Source organism: Frankliniella occidentalis, unplaced genomic scaffold (genome assembly GCF_000697945.3).
Source record: "Frankliniella occidentalis isolate FOCC.00 unplaced genomic scaffold, Focc_3.1 Scaffold21, whole genome shotgun sequence".
NCBI classification, from domain to species: domain Eukaryota; kingdom Metazoa; phylum Arthropoda; class Insecta; order Thysanoptera; family Thripidae; genus Frankliniella; species Frankliniella occidentalis.
The window spans coordinates 1,036,507-1,057,185 of record NW_026267151.1 but is presented as its reverse complement, the minus strand read 5'-3'; the positions used below and the strand labels follow the sequence as shown (position 1 = coordinate 1,057,185).

At 51.8% G+C, this 20,679-nt stretch overlaps 1 protein-coding gene across 1 annotated transcript in view; it reads left to right on the top strand.

Annotated features, from left to right (window-relative positions):
- Positions 1-20,679, top strand: part of LOC113204544 (mucin-2-like) — a 63,844-nt gene that overhangs the window by 40,011 nt on the left and 3,154 nt on the right. Inside the window, exons 2-6 of the mRNA XM_052264771.1 lie at positions 14,982-18,319; positions 18,742-18,891; positions 18,976-19,161; positions 20,122-20,308; positions 20,389-20,570. Coding sequence (XP_052120731.1) covers positions 14,982-18,319; positions 18,742-18,891; positions 18,976-19,161; positions 20,122-20,308; positions 20,389-20,570 — 4,043 coding nt within the window. The remainder of the gene's footprint in view (positions 1-14,981; positions 18,320-18,741; positions 18,892-18,975; positions 19,162-20,121; positions 20,309-20,388; positions 20,571-20,679) is intronic.

Genomic DNA, 20,679 nt, shown 5'->3' with positions numbered 1-20,679 from the left:
AGGCCCAACATGGACAGTGCAATCGCCAGCCGAACAGCAGGGCTGCTCTATGTGACCCATGGCATGGCAGACGCAACGCTCGACACACGGCTCACGGGCTCGTGGCTCATGTAACGCCCGCTCATGAATGCCAAGATGGCGCTTTGGACACGGATATCAAGTTGCTCGAGTATTCCTGCACGATCTGAACTACAACCGGGCACGCCCCGCCCCGCCACGCGCCGCCGCGCCCTCAGAGCGCTTTCACTAAAACTCTGCAGTGTTCGACACGTGTTACCCTGCGACCAATTAACACGTTCAGTGAGTGCGGGGTGTTCCTCAAACCTATGCATTTCTGGAGAACGGTGATTATCCTGGGAGACTAAATCAGTTCACAGTTGTCTTTTGCAAAGGCGTTGTTCAACACTGTAAAAAAAATCCATCTTAATTTTAAGAACACGTGTTTGGAAGCAATTTACAAAACAAATTTGCTCTTAAATTTAAGAACAAATGTTTTATGAAAATTAAGAACATGTTTTGAAAATTAAGAACGTGTTATGAAACGACAAAAATGCTTTACTGTTCCAGCCTAACGCAAAACTGGAAAATATTTAGTTCTTGTTCCTACGGACAGATGTTCAAACCCGACTTTGTACACATTATAGTCATTTACCTTAACTTACCTGGGTGGATTCGAACCTCGGACCTTTGGGTTCGGATCCTGACGCCTTAGACCGCGCGGCTGTCGGGACATACCTGTGAAGGGAGCGCTCGCACCCGACCTTATGCGGCGCTCCGTCCAGGGGCATTACCAGAGTAGCTATGTGCTTGGTCGGACGGCGTATGTTTGTTAACTCGTTTTTTTTGACATTTCGCTCTGGCATAGACATTTCGCTTATCTAATTTGATGATGTTCATCTAATTCTATATTGAACACCAAAATTCTATGTCCAGTGATCAAAAGCTGCATGACTTTTAACAAAATTGTTTTGAAAAGTCACTCTTATTCTTACTTTTAATACTAGCATTCAGAACACTTCTTAAAACTAAGAAAATCTTTTAAATTTAATAAACTTGTCATAAAATTTAATTACCCTTATCAGAATTTTCATAACCTGGTTTGCAAAATTAAGAAAACTTCTTAAATATCATAATTTGTTCTTACGTTTAAGAACAACTGAAAATGTTATTAAATTTAAGATACATTTTGGTCTTAAATTTCAGAATATTTTTTACAGTGAAGACAACATATGGCAGGTGAAATAAGGAGACTGTTGATGTTTTAATGAGGGGATGAGGTCTTGCCTGGAGAATGAGGGGGACGGGGGGGGGGGGGGCTAGAGTTATCGGTGCCATGTCCTGTTGGGTGTGGGTCCCGCTTTGTTATAACGAGTCAATGCCAATGTTAATGAGGCCCCATATCAGGAAGCTTGCGGACGAGATATGACAGCAGTTTATTTTGCCATTCGTCAGGTTGGCTGCTGAGCTCGGTAGCCACGCGGGCCGAAAGGGTGTGGTCACCTGTTCAGCCGCGCGAGCCAAGTGGTGCGTGCAAACTGCTGCTGGTGCTTGGCTTTGTTGAACTACTCGCGACGTGTCTGCACTGCAGGTCTGTTTAACAAGACGCACAATAGTGACACTATTTATTGATGCACCCGCCAGGTGTGGCATCTGCTATTCCTCCGTAGCATAGCAACAATGTTGATTAGTCTGAAATATTTAGCAGCAGACTAAGCTACCGAAAGAGTCCGCACCATTCTGCAGGTTGACTGCAGAGGACATTCCAATGCTCACTTTGCAGAGTTTCCTGCTTGGCTGTGCAGTGCGTCTGTGGGGCTTTTTGCTTCGCCATGTGGTAATTGAGTCACAAATCGCATTAGCAACACTGCATGCGTGCAATCATAATAAAATGTTGGCGGGAGTAATCCACTCTCAGCGGCGCGAGCGCTTTACGAGCAAGAGACGCGGTCGAGCACACGGTCACCATCTGAGGGCTTGTTCGGATTCCACGACTACGTAAACCTATATGTTCTTTACAAAATTTGTGACCTGATATTCAAGCAATTATGTTTAAAATGTCTATAGGGAAGTAATATGTCGACGTACGCCGTTACCGTAGCGCCTTTTACCACTTGCTTGGGGTTGATTCCTAATAGACGTGTACGGTGAAACGACGGCCAATGGTTTCCAAAAGTGCTTGTCGTGAACACCAGGGCGTCGCTTTAACCGTGTTCACTGTAAAATAAATGTGTTCTTAGATGTACAATATAATTATTTACAACCTATGTGGTACAAGTACATAATACCCGAGGGGTACACCACTCTTAAAAGTAGGTGTACGCGATTAAAAAAGTCAAGAAAAAAGTCAAGATAAAGTCAAAAAGTCATTTGAAAAGTCAAAAAAAGTCAAAAAGTCAAATAAAATGTCAAAAAAGTCAAATAAAGTCAAAAAAAGTCAATGAAAGTCAACGAGAAGTCGATCAAAAGTCGACGAGAAGTCAGAGAAAAGGCACTGAAAAAGTCAACAAAAAGTCAACATGCGAGTGCAATATCTGCCTGTAAGAGGCCAAAAAGCTACGGAACTGTGATTGTATCAGAAAGTCCTAGATCACTGTCTTTTAAAGAGGGAGAGGGGTGGGTGGTGGGTGAAGTGAGAAAAATAAAATAATCGGAATTCATGGGATTTCTTTACCAAAAAACGTAAATACTGAAAATACCTTGCTTTTTTTACTCAGGGGGTGTACTCTGATGACGAATTTTCTTCTTATTCGATTCATGCTACAAATAGTACCAAAAAGTCTTGGAAAAACCTTATTACTAGCCCAAAAATCACAACTCTCCCTTATTTTAAAAATATAGCAGCGAAAAAATCATAAAAGTCAAATAAATTTGATCAAAAAGTAAAAAAAAAAGTCAAATAAAAGTACAAAAAAAGTCAAAAAAAAGTCAAAAAGTCACGGCCCAAAAAAATCGACTAAAAGTAGGTGTACGCCCAGAATCGGAGTGATGTACCCCTCGATAATACCGCATTCTTAAACGTCAATAAATTTTCAAGTTGATACGCAGCAGGGCTTGTAAATTTTTAATTTCGATTTGCAGTGTTCACATCTCATTGCTTATCGCCAGAGCCGGAAAAGTTATGCGCCACAAACAGCAGAAGTCCGCTGAGGGCTGCGTGCGCACCTGTGAAGGCCCCTACGCCGCACTGGCGTCACTTCCAAGCGCAACCCGGGCAGGTGATGGTCCGATTGACGCTACGTTGATAGTCGGGTGTTGCAACCTGCTGGGCCGGCCGCGCCCGGGGCGGCCAGCACCGTTAGCAATAATTCGTTTGGTCTGGCCAAGGTCAAATCACAGATCTCTCTCTCTCTCTCTCTCTCTCTCTCTCTCTCTCTCTCTCTCTCTCTCTGGAATGACACCCAGCGTAGATAATAGTACAAATTATGTGTAGAGAGCAAGATCTACTGTTCGAGCGGGAGTGACTTCGATCTCTCGGTAAAATGCTCGAAATCCTTGCCCGAACTTAATCTTTGCGAAGTTATTAATAATTAAGATAAAGAATTTGTGCATTACATTTGTTACTACCCTCACCTCCACGTACAAGGTAGTGAATCATCTGAGCATATAGGGAGAGGGTGGCTGCAGGCACTCCCACTTTTAGGCAGATTTTAGAACAGTTTGTTTTTCACGCCTGATAGTAGTTTCTATTTTATTTTAGTTCCATCCACTACACCCCTCTCCCCCTCTTTTTCCTTCCTACCATCAACCCCACCACTGCCAAAATATGTACATCGATGCGGAGAAACAAACGTGTTTTACTGAAAACCACAAAAGTAACTCTTCTTCCTCCTGGCTTTGCGGTGGCGGCTCCGGTGGGTTCCGGGTGTGATTTGCCGTCGTTAGCGCTCCGGCTCGCCGCCCGCAGAGCTGAGCAAGTAAATCGACGGATGTCCGAAAGGACTACCCTTTCTCCCGTTCTTCTGGCTACTGGTGACGTGTGCAAAAAACGCTCCGCAGCGTCAGATGTGACGCCACGCATTGTCTCCGCTCCGCAGCGGTGCCACTGGGAAATTCTCAAATCTTCATGCTAGACAGCATTCAAAACATCTTATTTGGTTTTCGCTAAACTTAATTTTGTTACCGTATATCGGCTTTTTAAACCATTTTTACAAAGGTGACAGCTTGTCACGAGGTCGACAAGATTGAGAAATTTTACTAAACTGACCGGCGCAGCAGCTGGAGAGAAGGAACGGATGTTTTACCTCTTATTACACTCATTTCTTTTGCATGAAAAAGTAAGTAAATACTGTATTGCCCGTAGTGCTATGTCGCCCTCAATGTCGCCCATCCTTCTCTTTAATGAGCTCCTTGTAGGCACTTCACTTCTTATGTGTCTTTATGCAACGGCTGAAGCATTGGTGCTCTGCGGGTGGCGAGCCTTGGCGTGGGCCGTCTCTGCGTGGCGCAATACGTATCGACATCCGCATGCGGAGAAAGTTCTCCAGTCATTGATTGGAGCAGGAGTCCTCTTGAGTTTATTTCGTTTCATTTCTCTTCCCTCCTCCCCCACGGTTTGGTCTTCGTTGCCTCCTCTTCCGCTTCTTTTATTAGGAGTGCAACATCGGGTGCCCCCCCCCCCTTCTCTCTCCCCCTCTCTCCCTCTCTCTTCCCCTCTCTCCCCCTCTCTCCCCCTCTCTCCCCCTCTCTCCCCCTCTTTCCCCCTCTCTCCCTCCCTGTAATGGCCACCGTCACCCCTCTTTCCTTTTAGAAGGGCCGTGCTGCAGTGTGGAGGAGAGGTAGAAAGCTGTCATTACAGGTGCAAATTAGCACAAGGCTCTCGACGCAGTATGGCAGCGAAGCAGTGCGGAGCAACACGGCTAACAAGTCTAACAAGTGCGCGTCTCCTGACGAACCCCTTGATGCCGTCACCCTGGGCAATCTATTGTGCTGCCTCATCCAACTGGACATGTAACAGGTGTCTCTTTTGAATGCGATCCAGCGCCCCAAGGCGCCATAGCCCCATAGCCCCTCAGCCCTGGCGAGTAAACAACCCCGAAACAGTACTGGAGCGCGTATGAGATACGCCCAGTACTGTTAGACAACGCCAGAAAATATTTTATTCTGCGATTCGTAGATCAATATCATCCACCTCAATAAAAAAAGTGCTCCTCGAGTTCAAAAATATGTATAAGATTCGTTGATTTGCACCTGAGTAAAGCGGGAAAACTACAAGAATTTTAAGCCCGGTCGCCCTGTGATCAGAGCACTTCCCCTGGATTATTGTATTAGAGCAAGTGTTACATCAAGGAACATCGTTTTTATCGGCGATGTAGTTCGTATGATCACATAGATAATCGAGATTGCGGTGGAAAAAATCAGAGAATGATCTTGGCGGCTCGCCTGCCTGCTGCAGCCTGACCCAGCTGTCATCACATGTATTAACGCTACAAGGCTTCCGCCTGGCCTTTCCTCTCCCCACGTCGCTGCGAAAGTTGCGCAAACCCGGCCATTTGTTTTGCGCAGTATGACCCCCGGGGGAGTTCGGCCCAGCGGGGCTCCCCGGAAGACGCAGCTATATTTAACGTGCGGCGCGTTAGGAGGTGGGGTCGGGCCAGCTGTGTTGGATCATCTATGATGGTGGCGCGCTCGATATGTTTAGGTAAGCTCCTCAGCTGGCTGCAGAAAAGACCTTTCTTGCACTGATAAACTAAGTGTTCAACTGCTCAACACTTTCAAGTGTTCAACTGCAAGTTAAACACTTTCAAGTGTGCAACAACTGCAAGTCGAATACTTGCAAATGTTCAACTTGGTAGGTGTGCACTTGCAAGTGTGCAACTCCTTCGCTGAGCACTTCCTACACAGTGAGCGTTCAATCTATGAAAGTGTTCAACCGAGGAGTTGCACACTTGTAAGTGCACACCAACCAAGTTGAACACTTGCAAGTGTACAACTACGGACTTGCACAGTTGCAAGTATTCAACTTGCAGTTGCACACTTACAAGTGTTGAGCAGTTAAACACTTATTTTATCAGTGTGGTTTTTGTAAATTAAAGTTCATCCAAATCCTTAAAAGAGCTTGACACCCATCAGGCAATCTGCCATTTGTGTCGCACAGTAATAAACTTTTTTTAAAAATACTCAAGTTCGTACTTCTTTGTCGAGTCTACACTGATAAATATGTGTTCAACTGCTCAACACTTGTAAGTGTGCAACTGCAAGTTGAATACTTCCTTAGATTGTACGCTCACTGGGAAGTGCTCAACCGAGAAGTTGCACACTTGCCAGTGCACGCCTACCGAGTTGTACACTTGCAAGTATTCAACTTGGAGTTGCACACTTGCAAGTATTTTACTAGCAGATGCACACTTACAAGTGTTCAGCAGTTGAACACTTTGTTTATCAGTGTAGCCTTTGTGAAGCTTTCAAAACTCTATTTACACATCTTTTCAGTCGCTGCTTTTTGCGCCAGGATGGTGTTGGTAACGAGGACCCGCCGCGCCGGATGCACGCGAGGGCCTTGCACAAAGCAACGGCAATTAATGCGTTTGGAAGTCTTCAACACCCTGGGGATAATGAGTACTGGTAGACCAAAGGCAACATTTTAAGGACCCCACTTGCAGGAACATGTACACTTACAAGGGTTGTCTCGTTGAAGACTTGGTTTATCCTGTGTGGCACACGTTGTCGAGTACCGATGCGTCTTGAACAGTGTACAGGCGCGCGTTTTTGACACTCCTTGCGCGGGTCGCACGCTTATCGACTGCTGGGCCGCCGGCCCCTAATGGGGCGCTATCTGCGGGCCATCGCGCGCCTCTGGAAATGACCCGTATGAATTGTGGTCTGTGCAGCCCTATCACCTGTTGATCTAGCAGTCGCGCCTGACTCCAGGCGGCTGGAGCGACCAGGCAGCAGCCAGTCACAAGGAGTTCCCACCGGCCCTCGAGAAATACAGGCCAGGCAAACCGGGTGAAAATGAAATGTGTGATACCCGCACTCTGCGATCTACCGCCTATGCTATAGAAAATGTAATTCACTCCCAGGGCGAAGGACCCAGTGCTACCATTGTGACAATTGAGTCGGCAAGCTAAGGCTTTACTGTAGTAACTCATTTAGAAACACTTGAAAACTGTGGTTCACTTTACGTCACGTATACCTGTAGCTCTGCAAATTGTTTTGATGAACCTGAGAAATCTGTGTTGTTTTGCTATGGTTTGTCATCCTTCACTAATTATTTGGCCCAACATTTAAGGGCACAGTGGCTACATGTTGTGTTTGTTTCTGAAATTGGCCATGCGGATAATGTTTGAATGTACTCTAACTGTATTGTATCTCAACTAGCGTTCGCTTCAAGCTGACCACGCCGGACCAGGTCACTCGCAACGAACAGGTCTGGTGTGGCTGTCCGAACTGGATGTATAGCACGACGATGCAGTTCGAGAGTAGGAAGAGAAAAATAAATGATAGGACCAGGAACCAGTTTTCTAAAATAGTGTTGCCCCATCATAGTTCCTGGCGCGTTAAGCCGTGATTTTCACACCCAGTCTAGTCACTGAGATGCTTTTTAATCTTACGTTAGATCGAAATCGTGTTTGTTCCTTATCGGCGTTAGATGGCGTTGGATGAGGTCCTTATTCCGAGCGGAGGGCACAGGACCATCTGGCCTTCCCTTGAACGGCATAGCGTCGCGCCGCGTCTCCAATCATGACTGTGCAGGTAGAGGCGGAAGGGTGACGGTTCTGAGTCCACCGAAGAAAATGATGCGGGTAAACATTTTATGCTTGCAGTAATTGCCTGTAATTTAAAGTGGTCTTGTCCTACCGCGGCACGTGTTGTTAACACCAACTTAACAGTGTAGTATGCGCGCTCCCCTCGTGTTGTTTGTTGTCCGACGGATGAGACTTTGGCAGACCCCGCTCAAAATGTATTTGATTTTTTTTTCTTTTTAATTATTACGCAAATGCTCAACCGATAGCCCATCTGTTGTTTTCTTTCACGCGATTCCTGCGGCTTTAAGGGAGTGCCCGGGCGTGGCTCACTGCCCCAGTAGATATAAAACACGATGGGGCCGTGGAGACCAGCAAAAACTCTGCGAGTCAGACATACATGGGCATGAGCTGGTCGGTTTGTGTTTGGCGAGGCCGGAATGGGACGGAAACAGGCTGCACTCCGCCGGGGCCAAACTCTGTGTGTCTCTTGGAAGGGAAGCAGAATTGTAACGGCTGTCTCTCATAGACGCGTACAAATTTAGCGTTGATAGTCAGCCAGTGCCGATGTTGTTTCGTTTGCTATGCAAAAATAAATAAATAAATAATGCAAATCGCATTAATGTGAAAAACTTTCGTTATAATTATGAGTAAGCCCAACGTAGAGCAGCAGTTTGATGTCTTTTCGTCCTGTATGATATTTAAATTGTTTAGATGCATTTTGTCTCTGCTGACTCAACATCTGCGCATGTCGTGAGGAAGGAACACTTTCTCTTCTGCTATATATGTAAACGTAATCGGTAAGGAAATAGAGTCAATGGCTTTGCGAGGATCTGGTCGCATGCGCGCGCGCACTCACGCGCTCACACGTACAGTTACGCACACGCACGTGGAAACGCTATGGTTTTCAGAGGGTTAACTTTAAGGCGCCTAATATGAGGAATTGGTAAGAATGCGGCAGACCATTGAAGAGTAGTCGCCACTCTAGACGGATCCTTAATATAAAAGTCAAAGGCTATTTATACGTCACAAATTCTCGTAAAAACACTGCGGACCGTAAACATTTCCATAGATCTTTTATTTTCTATTATTCAGAACAAAATAACAAAGACAGATACACAACTGCGGCCTTCCGTCAAAGCTAGCGCCTTTGCCTCTGTAAAGATTTAATGCCAAGCACAGCCGTTGTGCCAACAAGCAAATGTACGCTCGGAGTCGCGACCAGCGGCTCCGCCAAGCGGGGCGCTAATCTGCAAACCAATAAACTGACATAATCCCGTTTGATTTGTTGTCCCGCTCATCGTCATGTCTGTGCGGCTGCGCCAATGAACGCATCCAAGTTGCACTCAATCACTTACTGTTGCACGCAATCCGTCTCGTTATGAATCGATAACATAATTGTGGAACGTTTCGTTCGTCCCTCAGCCCCAGCCCTACCGTTCCTGTTCGAGTGTGTACACTTCAAATGTAGAGGAACAATTTTGTGAGTTGAGTGAGTGAGAGAGTTATGTTCCGGTTTGCACATAACGCGCATCTCTGTCTCGTCATTCGTTTTCGGTCGAAGCAAGAATCCGATGCTAGAGTGTAAGACAAGACAGGTTGATAAGTTACCTTATCACCCTTTTAAATAACGCATACTTTAAGGATTTAAAATCATCATTAGATAGATATTTTGACACCTTTCAAGTGAACCCATGACCTATGATTTCAGGTTTCTTCGTTTACCAACATGCTTAAAAGAGGGAGAAAGAGGAGGAAAAGAGGAGAAATAAGGAGACAGAAGTAGAGAAGGTAGGGGGAAGGGTAAAAACAGGGGGGGGGTGAGGGGGGGGGGTGTCCGTTACTTGGCGGCGCCAATGTAGCGACCTTCGGCGCTACCTCATCCTCGGCGTGGCTTTGTTGCACCCGGCCGCCTTCCTCAATGGCTGCCGCGGATAAACGGTTTGACTGATAATTACACGCTATTTTATTGTGTGTGCTGTAATTCCTGCCCGGGGAGCCTCTCTAGGGCCGTAAATCGTCGCCCGGCCGCGCCGTGCCCCACTCTCCCCCCTACCCTACCCCTCCACGGCACGCCTCTTCTGAAGCGAGGAAAGTAAAGTGTGCGAACCGTGCCAGGTCTGCCAGGTGGCTGGCGGGGCGGTCCCGCTCCTGTTTCATTGCAGCAACTGACTGCAGGCGGCGCGCGAGCGCAGCCCTTGCGCGGCCGCCGCCGCCGGCACGTGGAGTGTGGAGCCGGCTGGAGCAATGCTTCAAAAGCAGTTCGCTCCGAGGAGTAAACCAGCAAACGCCCATAGCACAGTGGGAAAGTTTAGCCCAGCTTTGCTCCTTTCGGCAAATAAATATTCATTTAGCGGACTTTGGGGTCTGCGGCGATTTCCTAAATCTGTGACTGACTCCTTTTTAACAAACTACTTATAAAAGGTATTCTGATCTTTAAAGGGAATGTGCTTTTTACGTTTTGTAACGCTAGTTCGACTGCGAGTGTGCATCGCACAAGGAAATGACAGAAGACGTGTCCTTTGGCACTTGCCGGCTTCGAGAAAATGTATATGGATTGGGAACTCCTACTAAGCGGGTATTCGAGAGTATTGGCGCGTTCACCTCGATTTTTTGTGAGCTTATTCGTGAAATGCAACGTTGCTTAGTGACATCGACTCCGTGACGAGTTCAAAGCATGAACTTTACTACTCTGGAAACGCAAGTGTGTAATGTCGCTCACTTGCAGGTATGTGAATACCCAAGTGAGCGACATCCACACACTTGCGTTTCCAGTGTAACTAAAGATTTGCGTGGTGTGCAAATTGAAGCAGCTTCGCTTTTTGAACTGGAAAGAGAAATGTGGCAGTGCTGGGTTTGCCGTGCGGAGTCCGGAGTGGTGGACGGGAGGAAAGGGGTGAGGTGAGAGAAGGGGAAAAGTTTCTCGGGTCGTGAGGCGCCCGACCCAGTCCCTGTATCTCCGCGTGCCATCGCATTGCCTGTGCTGCTGTGCACTGTGCATGCAGTTCTCCAATATTTTTACAAAGTAATTTTATCTGTTGATACTCTGAGACTTTACATTTAAGTTAAGTCATAGAACGTTATTTTTTGACTCTTCCGTGGAACTTAATGATATGACGTAACATTTAATAGATTAATTTCTTACCGATCGAGATATTTTGTACTTTACTCCTTGCGTCTCATGTATTTTCATTTCTTTTGTGGCGATCCGCAGCTTGTTTGCCTACAGTAAACTTTGACAGAGCTTTGACCGACGCTGACCTGATCCAAACAAGAGACGCGGAGCTGGAAGACCGAAGGCAACCGAAAGACTCACCATCGATTGCAGAAAATAGTCGGCTGCACAGCGTTAGCGTTACACACACAGACTGCGGCCGGGGTGAAGTCCCCCCTCTCCCCCTTTCCCCATCCTAATCCCTACCTCGCACGCACCTACTCCCCCAGGTCAGCCACGATCCAGACCCGGTTGTTACACTGTTTTAAATATCTCATGGCCTGCATTTCGCTGAAAGAGGCGTTTTTCAAGAGTTCATTCCAATGATTGGTGTCGGTGACTTAAATGCCAGCGGCGGTATAGAGTGCCATGCATATTGTTTTATTTTTATATATTTTATATAACCACTTAGACCGACTAACTCAATAAATGCAAATCCATGTTACTCTTTTAATTGGCATGCAAAATATTTTATACGCCAAAATAATTATGGTCCCTATATTTTTGATTTGTAAGTTTTCGAACATCGCACGAGTATATTTCCGTGAGAGGTATAGTTCGTTCACTATGTAGACACCCCGGCAGGCTAGTCCCTACTCACAATACGACCTAACCCTAACCTCCCAAGGTGTCTACATTTAGTGAACGAACTATACGATCAAGGAAATTTGTAATTTCTGCTTTATATTTGTGTTGACGTTTCATCGCTTTTTCTCAGTAGGCTAAAGATAGTCTTTCGACAGTTTCCATGTTACGCATGCTCTAGTTTAGGTCGTTTCTATAGACGGTGCCCTGACCTCTTATCTGAATAATAAAGGCCAGGAGGGGTGTTGTTCACGGACGTTAGGCTAACCACCCGTTTGGTTATGCCGTCACGGCCGATTTGGCCGTTTTCGGAAGCGGCGGGCCCAAGTACACCCCGCGGGTGGCGCCAACGCGAAAGGCGCTCGCCAGCGCCGTCTGGTGGCTCCGTTCTACAAGGCCACTGTAGCTGCCAGTTGTCACTTCATCTTATCAGGGGATTATTGGAGTGGCTTTACCATGATAGCTTCGTGACCCATAGTTCGACTTATACAATCGAATAATCAACATGGAATATACACGCCTATTTATGTAAAATGTCCACGTTTTTACAAAGAATTTTAAGTAGCATAAAATCCTCTTCGGATTTGTCGCGATTTGTTTATCTTAAATCTACACCTCTTACCGCAACTGTGTGGGCTGGTTGCCTATACTCGATCGAAGATACTGAGTACCATGGCTAGACGGGAGGTGAACCTGCTGGGTCTTGGCAACTTCGCACGGTACTGTACGACTACACATTCTGACGTTTTCGATTTTGTTTTGCAGTCACCTGGAACTTTTGCGTTTGTGAATATAGTGAGATTAATTTTAAAAATACACATCTTGATTACGGTGTGATTTCTCCTGTGTTTTTCTCGGCTGTGCTTTCCGTCATTTTTTTGAATTAACAAGACGTTTGAGCGGGTAAAAAGCTCGCGAGGATTCGTGCAATAACACTTCAATGACCGCCAGCATTACACGCCACTTAGTCACCATGCACTGCCGGCACTTGTCTCCTTAATGGTGGGAATAGTGCCCTGGCATGCTGTCGTCTTAACTTACCAATTTAGATAGTTGGCCTACATCTACATGATAAGAAACTTAATTCGCGCTTTTGCAGTTTTGCGTTTACCATTTTTGATGTAACAGTGGCGATGATCGATCGATTTCGATCACACATCTTCACAAAGTATTCGTTGATTGTTACTGAATTGGCGAATAATCATAGTACATTTGTTATTGGTCGCGTTACGACCGGATCTCTGCTACCGGGGTTTTTGCAGTAACTTCCATAACTTGAGCAATCGGGTCCTCAATGACCACCGGTGATGTAATGGCATCGTTTACGGGTCTGTTTCAAAAGCGCGACAAATATTTTTACAGTGCCCAGTAAAATGAAACAAACGCAAATGGCTCTTTCCTACAAGGTCGGGTGCCCCTCGGCCGCGCGTTACCATACCGTTAGTGAATCGAATATGAATCCTGATATAGCGATACACACCGCCCGCTGGGCGTCGTGTGCAGATATTGCGGTTAGAATAGTGTTCTTATGGCCTCTCGGCTGATAACTGGTCCTGCTGCCTCCCTCCCGCCTCCTTATTCCTTTCTCCAGTGAGGCGCGCACACATCTAGTCCTTGATGGTCCTTGCGGAGTCCTACATGCTGACCCATTCCCACGCATTCACTGCTACTCGGCGAATCAACGCTCCAGAGAGAGCGAGAGCCGTATACGCCGCCTTCAATTTCACAACGTCCTACAAGTGATTCGTATGCACTTGAGTTATTTCACCATTGTTGTATACAACATGTTTTATTGAAACTAGTATTTATTCCTTATGTACGTCCGGTCGATGAGTTCAGTAATTTACTGTTTTGGAAGTTTCTTTGTATCTAGTTACACATAAGTTGTTATGAGCGCGGTGCACTGTCTGTTATTTATTCCGTCAGATAAAGGAAACCGGAAAGTACGTCCGCCATGTTACGAACCTGCCCAGTTCAGTCTCTGCGAGCTATCATAGCGCCTGATAGGTAGGCAATATCTGGCCTGCAGTGCATCCGAGCACTGCGGTGTGGCCTACCCCGAGCCTCGCAGGCGCCGAGCTCCCGTAGTTGGCCAAATGAATCTCAGATAAATGAAGCATACGTGTCAAAATCTTGGCCATCCCTCGTGCTGACTCCTTCCTATGGCGAGACTTAGTATTAACCAGGCACCAGGCAGCCAAGGTGAACTGGGCGGGGCGCGTGCTCTCCCTCTCCAGGACAGTGCAGGTGGACTGGATAGGTGTCGGTCCCACTGGGGCTGATCGTTGCAATAAATCTGGCGCTGTGGGATGGATGGATGGATGGATGGATGGATGGATGGATGGATGGATGGATGGATGGCCATGAAAGTAAAACCTATCAGAGCGTGCAAGGCGATGCTGTGTGAGGACGCGCGCCTTGGCGGAGCCACGATATACTGTTGGGAAAAGTAGAGCCAATATAAAAGAATGTTACTAAAACGCCAACACTAAAGCGGCACTTTCCCAAAGAAAGTAGGGACCATGTGTACTAATGTATCGGCGGACGCTGCAACGTTGCGGGATTGCATGACCTCTTTTGGTCGCAGGGGTCATGGCGGCACCTTACGGGCGAAGGGAGTAAGTAGTAGGCAAACCCGCAACACCGCAGCATCCGCTCTGATACACCCGGTACTCTGTACGTGGAATAGCAGCCTTCAATTGAAAGATGGCGATTCACATCAGAGGAAAGATGTCGAATTTGATTACTCCATTATCTTCCTTACTCCCTCTTCTCAGTCTCTTGTCTCATACTCTGGCGAATAAATAGTCCGCAGTCGTTAATTAAGTTCAATAAGTATGGATAAGACCGGACGCGCGCAGTTTCGCGGATACCGAGTCTTTTAGTCTTTGCAGTAGTGAGGCTGTCTAAGAGAACAGCAAGTGTCTTAATTTCTAATTTTATCCGTACTAGGTGGGCCTTTGTTGGCGGGGTGGGGCGGGGCGTGCTGCACGTGCGCGCCGTGGCCTGCAAGCCGATGTCCGTCGCGGGGCCGGGCTGGGCCGGGCTGGGCCGGGCCGCGGGCCGCACCGCCGTATCTCTGCGGCGGGCCGCGCGCGGTTACGCGGGTTTGCCCGCGCGGCGTGCGCGGCGACACAGCGGTGATTGTTTTGTATGCAGCCCGGCGGGTCGCGCGGCTCGCGGAGGGGCGGGGCGTCGCGCTGCGTACTGTTACCCCATACCGACCAACCAGCCCGTGAAAAAAAAGGAAGGCTTTCTCCTCTGCTGCCCAGAAAATACCTGAGCAATACGTGCGGCTCGGCGGGACGAGAGCCGCGTTTGGTTTTGGAAGGTTGTCCTGAACGAGGACGTGCGGGGCTTCAATGCCAAAGGGGCAGGGAAAAGCTGCAGGAGCAGCGCAGCCAGTCTGTTGTGTTCTAGTTTTGTTGTTGTCGATGTCGTTTCTTTGTTGTTTTGTTTATTACTTGCACCTGTCTAATAGTTGCGTCCTTTTGTTGCAGATGCCCCCACCGCAGTCGGCGAGTCACAGGCCCCGGTGCCCGGCGGGGACCCGGAGTCGGTCCGGGGCCTCCCCGCGCCCAGCTCCACTCCGGGCCCGGGCCTGGGCTCCGGCCTGGGCCCGGGTCGACCCACGCCTAGGATCGACAGCCGCGCCGACAACCGCGCCCGGAGGGTGCGGAAGCTCAGGAAGACGACGACGCCGGGCGACGTGCTGGAGGGCGCCGAGTCCGGGGCCGTGGTCTTGGGGAGGTCAACCCCCAACGGAGACGCTGCCGCCGGCTCCTCGACCCCACCCACCTCGACGAACTTGACCACGACAAGGACCGATTCTACTCAGACCAACAGCACTACGAATACAACCACAACGTCTACCAGCGCGCCCACCGCTCCTACTGAGTTGACAACAGCCTCGCCCAATCCAACCACACTCCGGGCTAGGGTGTCATCGACCATTGCCACCCCAGAGCCGACGACACCGGCCTCCTCCAGCTCGGACAGCTCTACTAGTACCACGCCAGCTACAACGGCGGTTACCTCGGCGACAACTGCGTCCACCGTACCTTACCGAGGGCGTGGCAAATTCCGTTTGACGACGACATCTACGGAGGTGCCAGATGTCCCTGAAGTAGAGCACGACGCGTCGGGCGCCGTCGTCATGACCGACTCTTTGTACAACCACTTCCGGCCGCTTCAGCGAGAGGTTCCCGATGGCGACCACCTAACGCCATTTCTCGAGTTCGGCCGCAAGATCGCTTCGGACCCTACGCGTTCTCCCGTGGCTTCGGGGTCTCCAGGCACCAACCTCATCGTCGAGTCAACGACCTGGGGTCGTTCTGTGCTGCGAAGGGTGACAGCGCCGGCCTCGAGCGCCGCACCCGCGGAAAAGAAGAGCGAGGAGGAGAACAACGATGAGATGGATGTGGGGTTCGATAGGCAGGTCGTGGAGAAGAACAAAGTGGCAACTCGACGCAGGGACTCGCCGAGGACAATGGAGAACCTCGTGATCCTCGGCGGAGGCTCCACGCCCACCACGGTGAAGAAGGCGGCGCGTCGGAAGTTTGTGGTGACGAGAAAGGTGCTCTTAGGGAACGGGACGGACCCCGGCTCGACAGTGGTGAACGTGACCCTTCTGGAGCCCGTCGAGACGGCCGCGTGGGCGGTCTCTCCGCTGGTGCCAGTCACTACCCCGGGCCCGCGGCGCTCGCTCGAGATCAGTTCCTCGAAGGAGGCCATGTTGCACAAAGTTCTGACGGTGAATCGGACGCAGCCCCGAGTGCTTCCTCGAACGCCACAGCTGGACGTGCATCGGATCGTGCAAGAACTGCACGGGGCGGACGAGGAGCCCGCGCAGCAGAGCAGCACGCGGCAGGACACCGTGCAAGCCGCCGTGCCGGAGCACGTGCACGACAAGTCGCTGGCAGAGGAGCTCGAGGCCGAGCCCGTCGTGGCTCAGGCAGAGCCCTCCGTCCGGGCCAACGACACCTACGTGGTGCGCCGCTTCGAAGACCCCTCCGTCGTGCCGTCTCCTAGCGGGTTCATCAAACCGCCAAAGTCACAGATCCCATACTCTTTCATCGTGGGCGCGCGCTCGACCAACATGGACGACGTGGACGTGATGGAGCCCCTGGTGGGCCCTCGCCTCGCCCACCTCGCCTACCAGACGCCCGAGCAGGGGCCCACAGGGGGCGGCGTGGTGCGTGAGGACGGCGAGGGGCTGTCCCAGCCTGTAGTCCCGCGGGCCCCGGAAGTTGTGGAGGCTGTCGTCACTTCCGTGTCCGTCAAACAGCCGTCTGGGACGGTGGTGACCCCAGAGCCGGTGGTGGCCGAAGAGCAGGTCTCTCTCGCGTCGCCAGTCTCCACCGAGAACCTGCAGGACGTTATCAAGATCTTTTTCAACAACACTGCTCCGCCGACACCACCCCCACCAATGACTGAGGGGCCACCGCCTGCCCCTGGTCTGCCGCTTTCGTTTGAGGTCGTGCGGAACACGAGCGAGGTGAGCGTGGTGCTACCCTCGTCGCCCAGCCCCGCGCCCCCCAGCTCATCCAGCACGTCGCAGCCTACCAGCACCCTCACTCCCACCCCTAACCCCGCAACCGCCACCTCCACCTCCTCGACAGTCCCGCCATCGCCTCGTCCACTGCGATACAGATCTACGACTACCTCAACAACCATCGCACCCGTTCGGTTCCGCTCTACCACCAGCCCGACGACAACTGCGCCTGCTGTGTCGCCTACAACGTCGCCCTTCACGACCCCAAGCACAACCACGACGACCTCCATGCCGCCGCCACCACCACCTACTTCACCCGAGCCGGAGGTGCGGACTCCATTCCTTATCAAGGTCCTCGCGCCCGAGAGCCCCCCGGAAGCCAAGCCCCGCGCCATCTGGAGGGACACGACCACAACGTCCACCACTCTAGCGCCCACCGACCCTTCTCCGGCCCAAACAAGCAGCACGACGCCTTCCACCACAACTTCATCTACCACCACAACCACCCCCAAGCCGCCGCCGCCGACAACAACCACTACTACGACCACAACTACTCAGAGGCCATCCACAAGCAGTAGTACTACAACTACGACCTCTACAACCACCACAACCTCTACAACTACTACAACAACCTCAACGACTACCACTCCTCCCCCGCCGCCTTCCACGTCTGAAGCAGCAGAGGTTGAAGAGGAGGTAGTGGTTCCGGTTGCGGCGCCCACAGTAGAGGCAGCTGCTCCATCCCCGACGCTGGCAGCCGAGGCGGCAGCTCCTTCCCCGTCGGCGCCGCGCTCGAACCCACCGGTGCCTATCTCTGCCGAGAGCATCCGGCAGCGGTCGTACAAGCAGCGGCCTATACCCGTGCCCAAAGAGGTGTTCAAGACCATGACCACGGTGGGCCCCTCAGCGTCTCCGTCGGCCGACGCCGATGACGAGACCACAGTCCTGCCCTCTACCAGCTCGCCGAGTACCTCGACGACGACCCCCACTCCCACACCCCGGACCGTGTTCCAGCAGCCACGGCCCAACATCACCCCCGTGCGCAAGGAGCAGCTGGGCCGCGGTGGCGGAGGCCGCGGTCGCGAGCGCGACGGGCCGCAGGGCTCTCAGGACCCGGACCTTCTCGGAGCCAAGGGCCGCGGCCGCGCCGTGTCCAAGCAAGACTTCGCGCTGATGGAGGGCCAGGACCGCCAGGACGCCAAGAGGGTGCCCACCGAGCGGGAGCTTGGTGTCGTGCCCCCGGGCGTGGGCGTCCTGACCTACGTCCTGCTCGCCCTTGGCGTCGTGCCGCTCGCCCTGGCCGGCGTGTGCACCGCCCGGTACTTCATCAACCGCAGGAAGAAGGTGAGCGCTGAGAACGCATTTAGTCTATGCTGGCGTACCATGGCGCCCACGCGTCACACTTACGCTTTCGTCAACTTCCCTTTTTGTTTTTATTATTATTATACCCCGCCAACCAACCACTGCCCGCTCCCTGCCGGCGCGTTGCGCTTGCGGGAGTGGTGCGTTGCAATGACGGGGTGGGGGCGCAGTAGCGTAGGTCGCTGTGGGTGGGCGGCCGGCTTGCCTCCCCGCACTAGCTAGCGGGTATTGTTTTCATTTCTTAATAACAGCTGGCTACTGTGCTGCGCGCTCCGGAGCGCCCGGCCCGGAGCAACCACGGACCTGCACGCGAATGGGCGTGGGGGAGTGGGGGGTGCTCGTTTAGTCGTCCTGTTGATTTCTCTTCACTGTACTTGTTTTTAACGTTCAACCTCTTCCCCCAGGTGCTCGACGAGTCCGACTCCTCCTCCGAGCTGAGCTGCCACCGGCGCACGCGGATCGCCCGGCCCGATGTGTCGCCGACGGCCAAGCTGCCCCGGCCGCTGCCGCACTTGCCGCTGCCCCACCTGCCGACGCCGCCCACGCCGCCCAAGGTGCTGATGCCGGCCCTGCCCACTGCGGAGCGACGCGGAACGTCCCCACGGCGTGCTCATGACCCTCTTCCTCTTGTCCGCCAGGCCTGGGAGGACGGCGACCTGGAGCGGGAGCAGCGGGAGCAGCGCGAACAGCGGGACCGCGACCGGGAGCGGGAGCGCGAGTGGGACCGAGACCGGGTGCTCCAGATGCCCGCGCCCACGCGCTGGGAGTTCCCCCGCGACAAGCTGCGCCTGCAGACCCTGCTGGGGCAGGGCAACTTCGGACAGGTGAGCTGATGGGGGGAGCTTTATTTTTCCATCGTCCGTCTTGATTTTAAACTCTGGCATTACAGCACTTGTTGTAATGTGGTGGTTCTCACATGGGGGAGAGGGGGGGGGGGTTGCCAATGATGGAGAGCGCCCTAACAAAGCCCTACGATATGTGGGCTGTATTTCTGTTGTATTTTTTGGGGGTGTTTTCAGTTTTTGGAACTCCATTTTACGTGGAGATTACGCAACATTTTTCTTTTCAACATTTTTTTGTTTTGCTGAGCTCACAATCCTAGCGTGCCCGGCCAGGCCTCGAACGGCTCTCCGGCCGTGCTAGACTGCGACGTCTCTGGCTGTAGAATGCTGACGTTACCAGGCTACCTGCCCGTAATTCGAAACATGAACCGGGTGGGCGGGACAGGCCCCCCTTAGCTAGCTATTCAAGGTTCTACTGTACAGTGCTCTTGGCTGCGGGGAGGCTTCTAACCCAGACGGTGCTGTATAGGGGGCCATAAGTCGCTCCCTCCACACTTTGCAAGTTTTGTGCTTGGTATGCAACCTGGATTCTTTCCGCCGGTCCTAGGCATTGGCAGTTGGGCAGTGTGAGTGTACCGTAATTCTGGCTAGTCATCTGTCTGTAGCTGTGGTCTATCCGCGTGCTGTGTTGCGTTTGGTGCGTGCCATGTGGTACTTGAGGTCACCATGCTCGACTCCCACACTGCGGCCCATCTCGAGAGATCCTCTCCCCTCCCGTTCGCTCACTCGCTCGCTCAAGCAAACCTGCTGTTTTGTGTGTGATTGACCGTGCGGCGCCGGTCGGGCTCATGCCAATGTCAGCGCGACCTCCAGATGCCTCGCGGGGCGCTCTCTCGCCCCGCGACGCGCTCGTGGGAATCGCCTGGGATCGAAACCCCGTCCGCCCGCGGGATGTGACTCCTCCTCTCTGCTACACGCACGCCGTCTCTTTCTCCCTCGCAGGTGTGGAAGGCCGAGGCGGACGACATCAGCGGGCACCGCGGGCTCACGCGGCTCGTGGCCGTCAAGACGGTGAAGGAGGGCGCCACGGTGCGCGAGAGGGAGGACCTGCTGCGCGAGCTGGGCATCATGCAGCAGCTGGGCGCGCACCCCAACGTCGTGACGCTGCTGGGGTGCTGCACGGAGAAGGGTGAGTGAGGGGGAACTCGCAAACTGACGTCGGGTTGGAGTGGAGCCGAACAATCACGCGTGGTGTGTCCTTCATTGCAGAGCCGTTCCTGCTCGTCATGGAGTACGTGATGTACGGCAAGCTGCTCGCCTTCCTGCGGGACCACCGCACGCGCCAGGACTACTACAACTTCTCGGAGGACTCGGACGCGCTCACCTCCCGGGACCTGACGGTGTTCGCCTTCTGTGTCGCGCGCGGTATGGAGTACCTCGCCTCGAAAGGGGTAAGTAGTAGTGCTGCACCGGCATGTCGCTCGCCTCACCCGCGCGAGCTCGCCCGAGGAAGACGCTCTGAACCTTTTTTTGCATCAGGTCATTCATCGGGACTTGGCG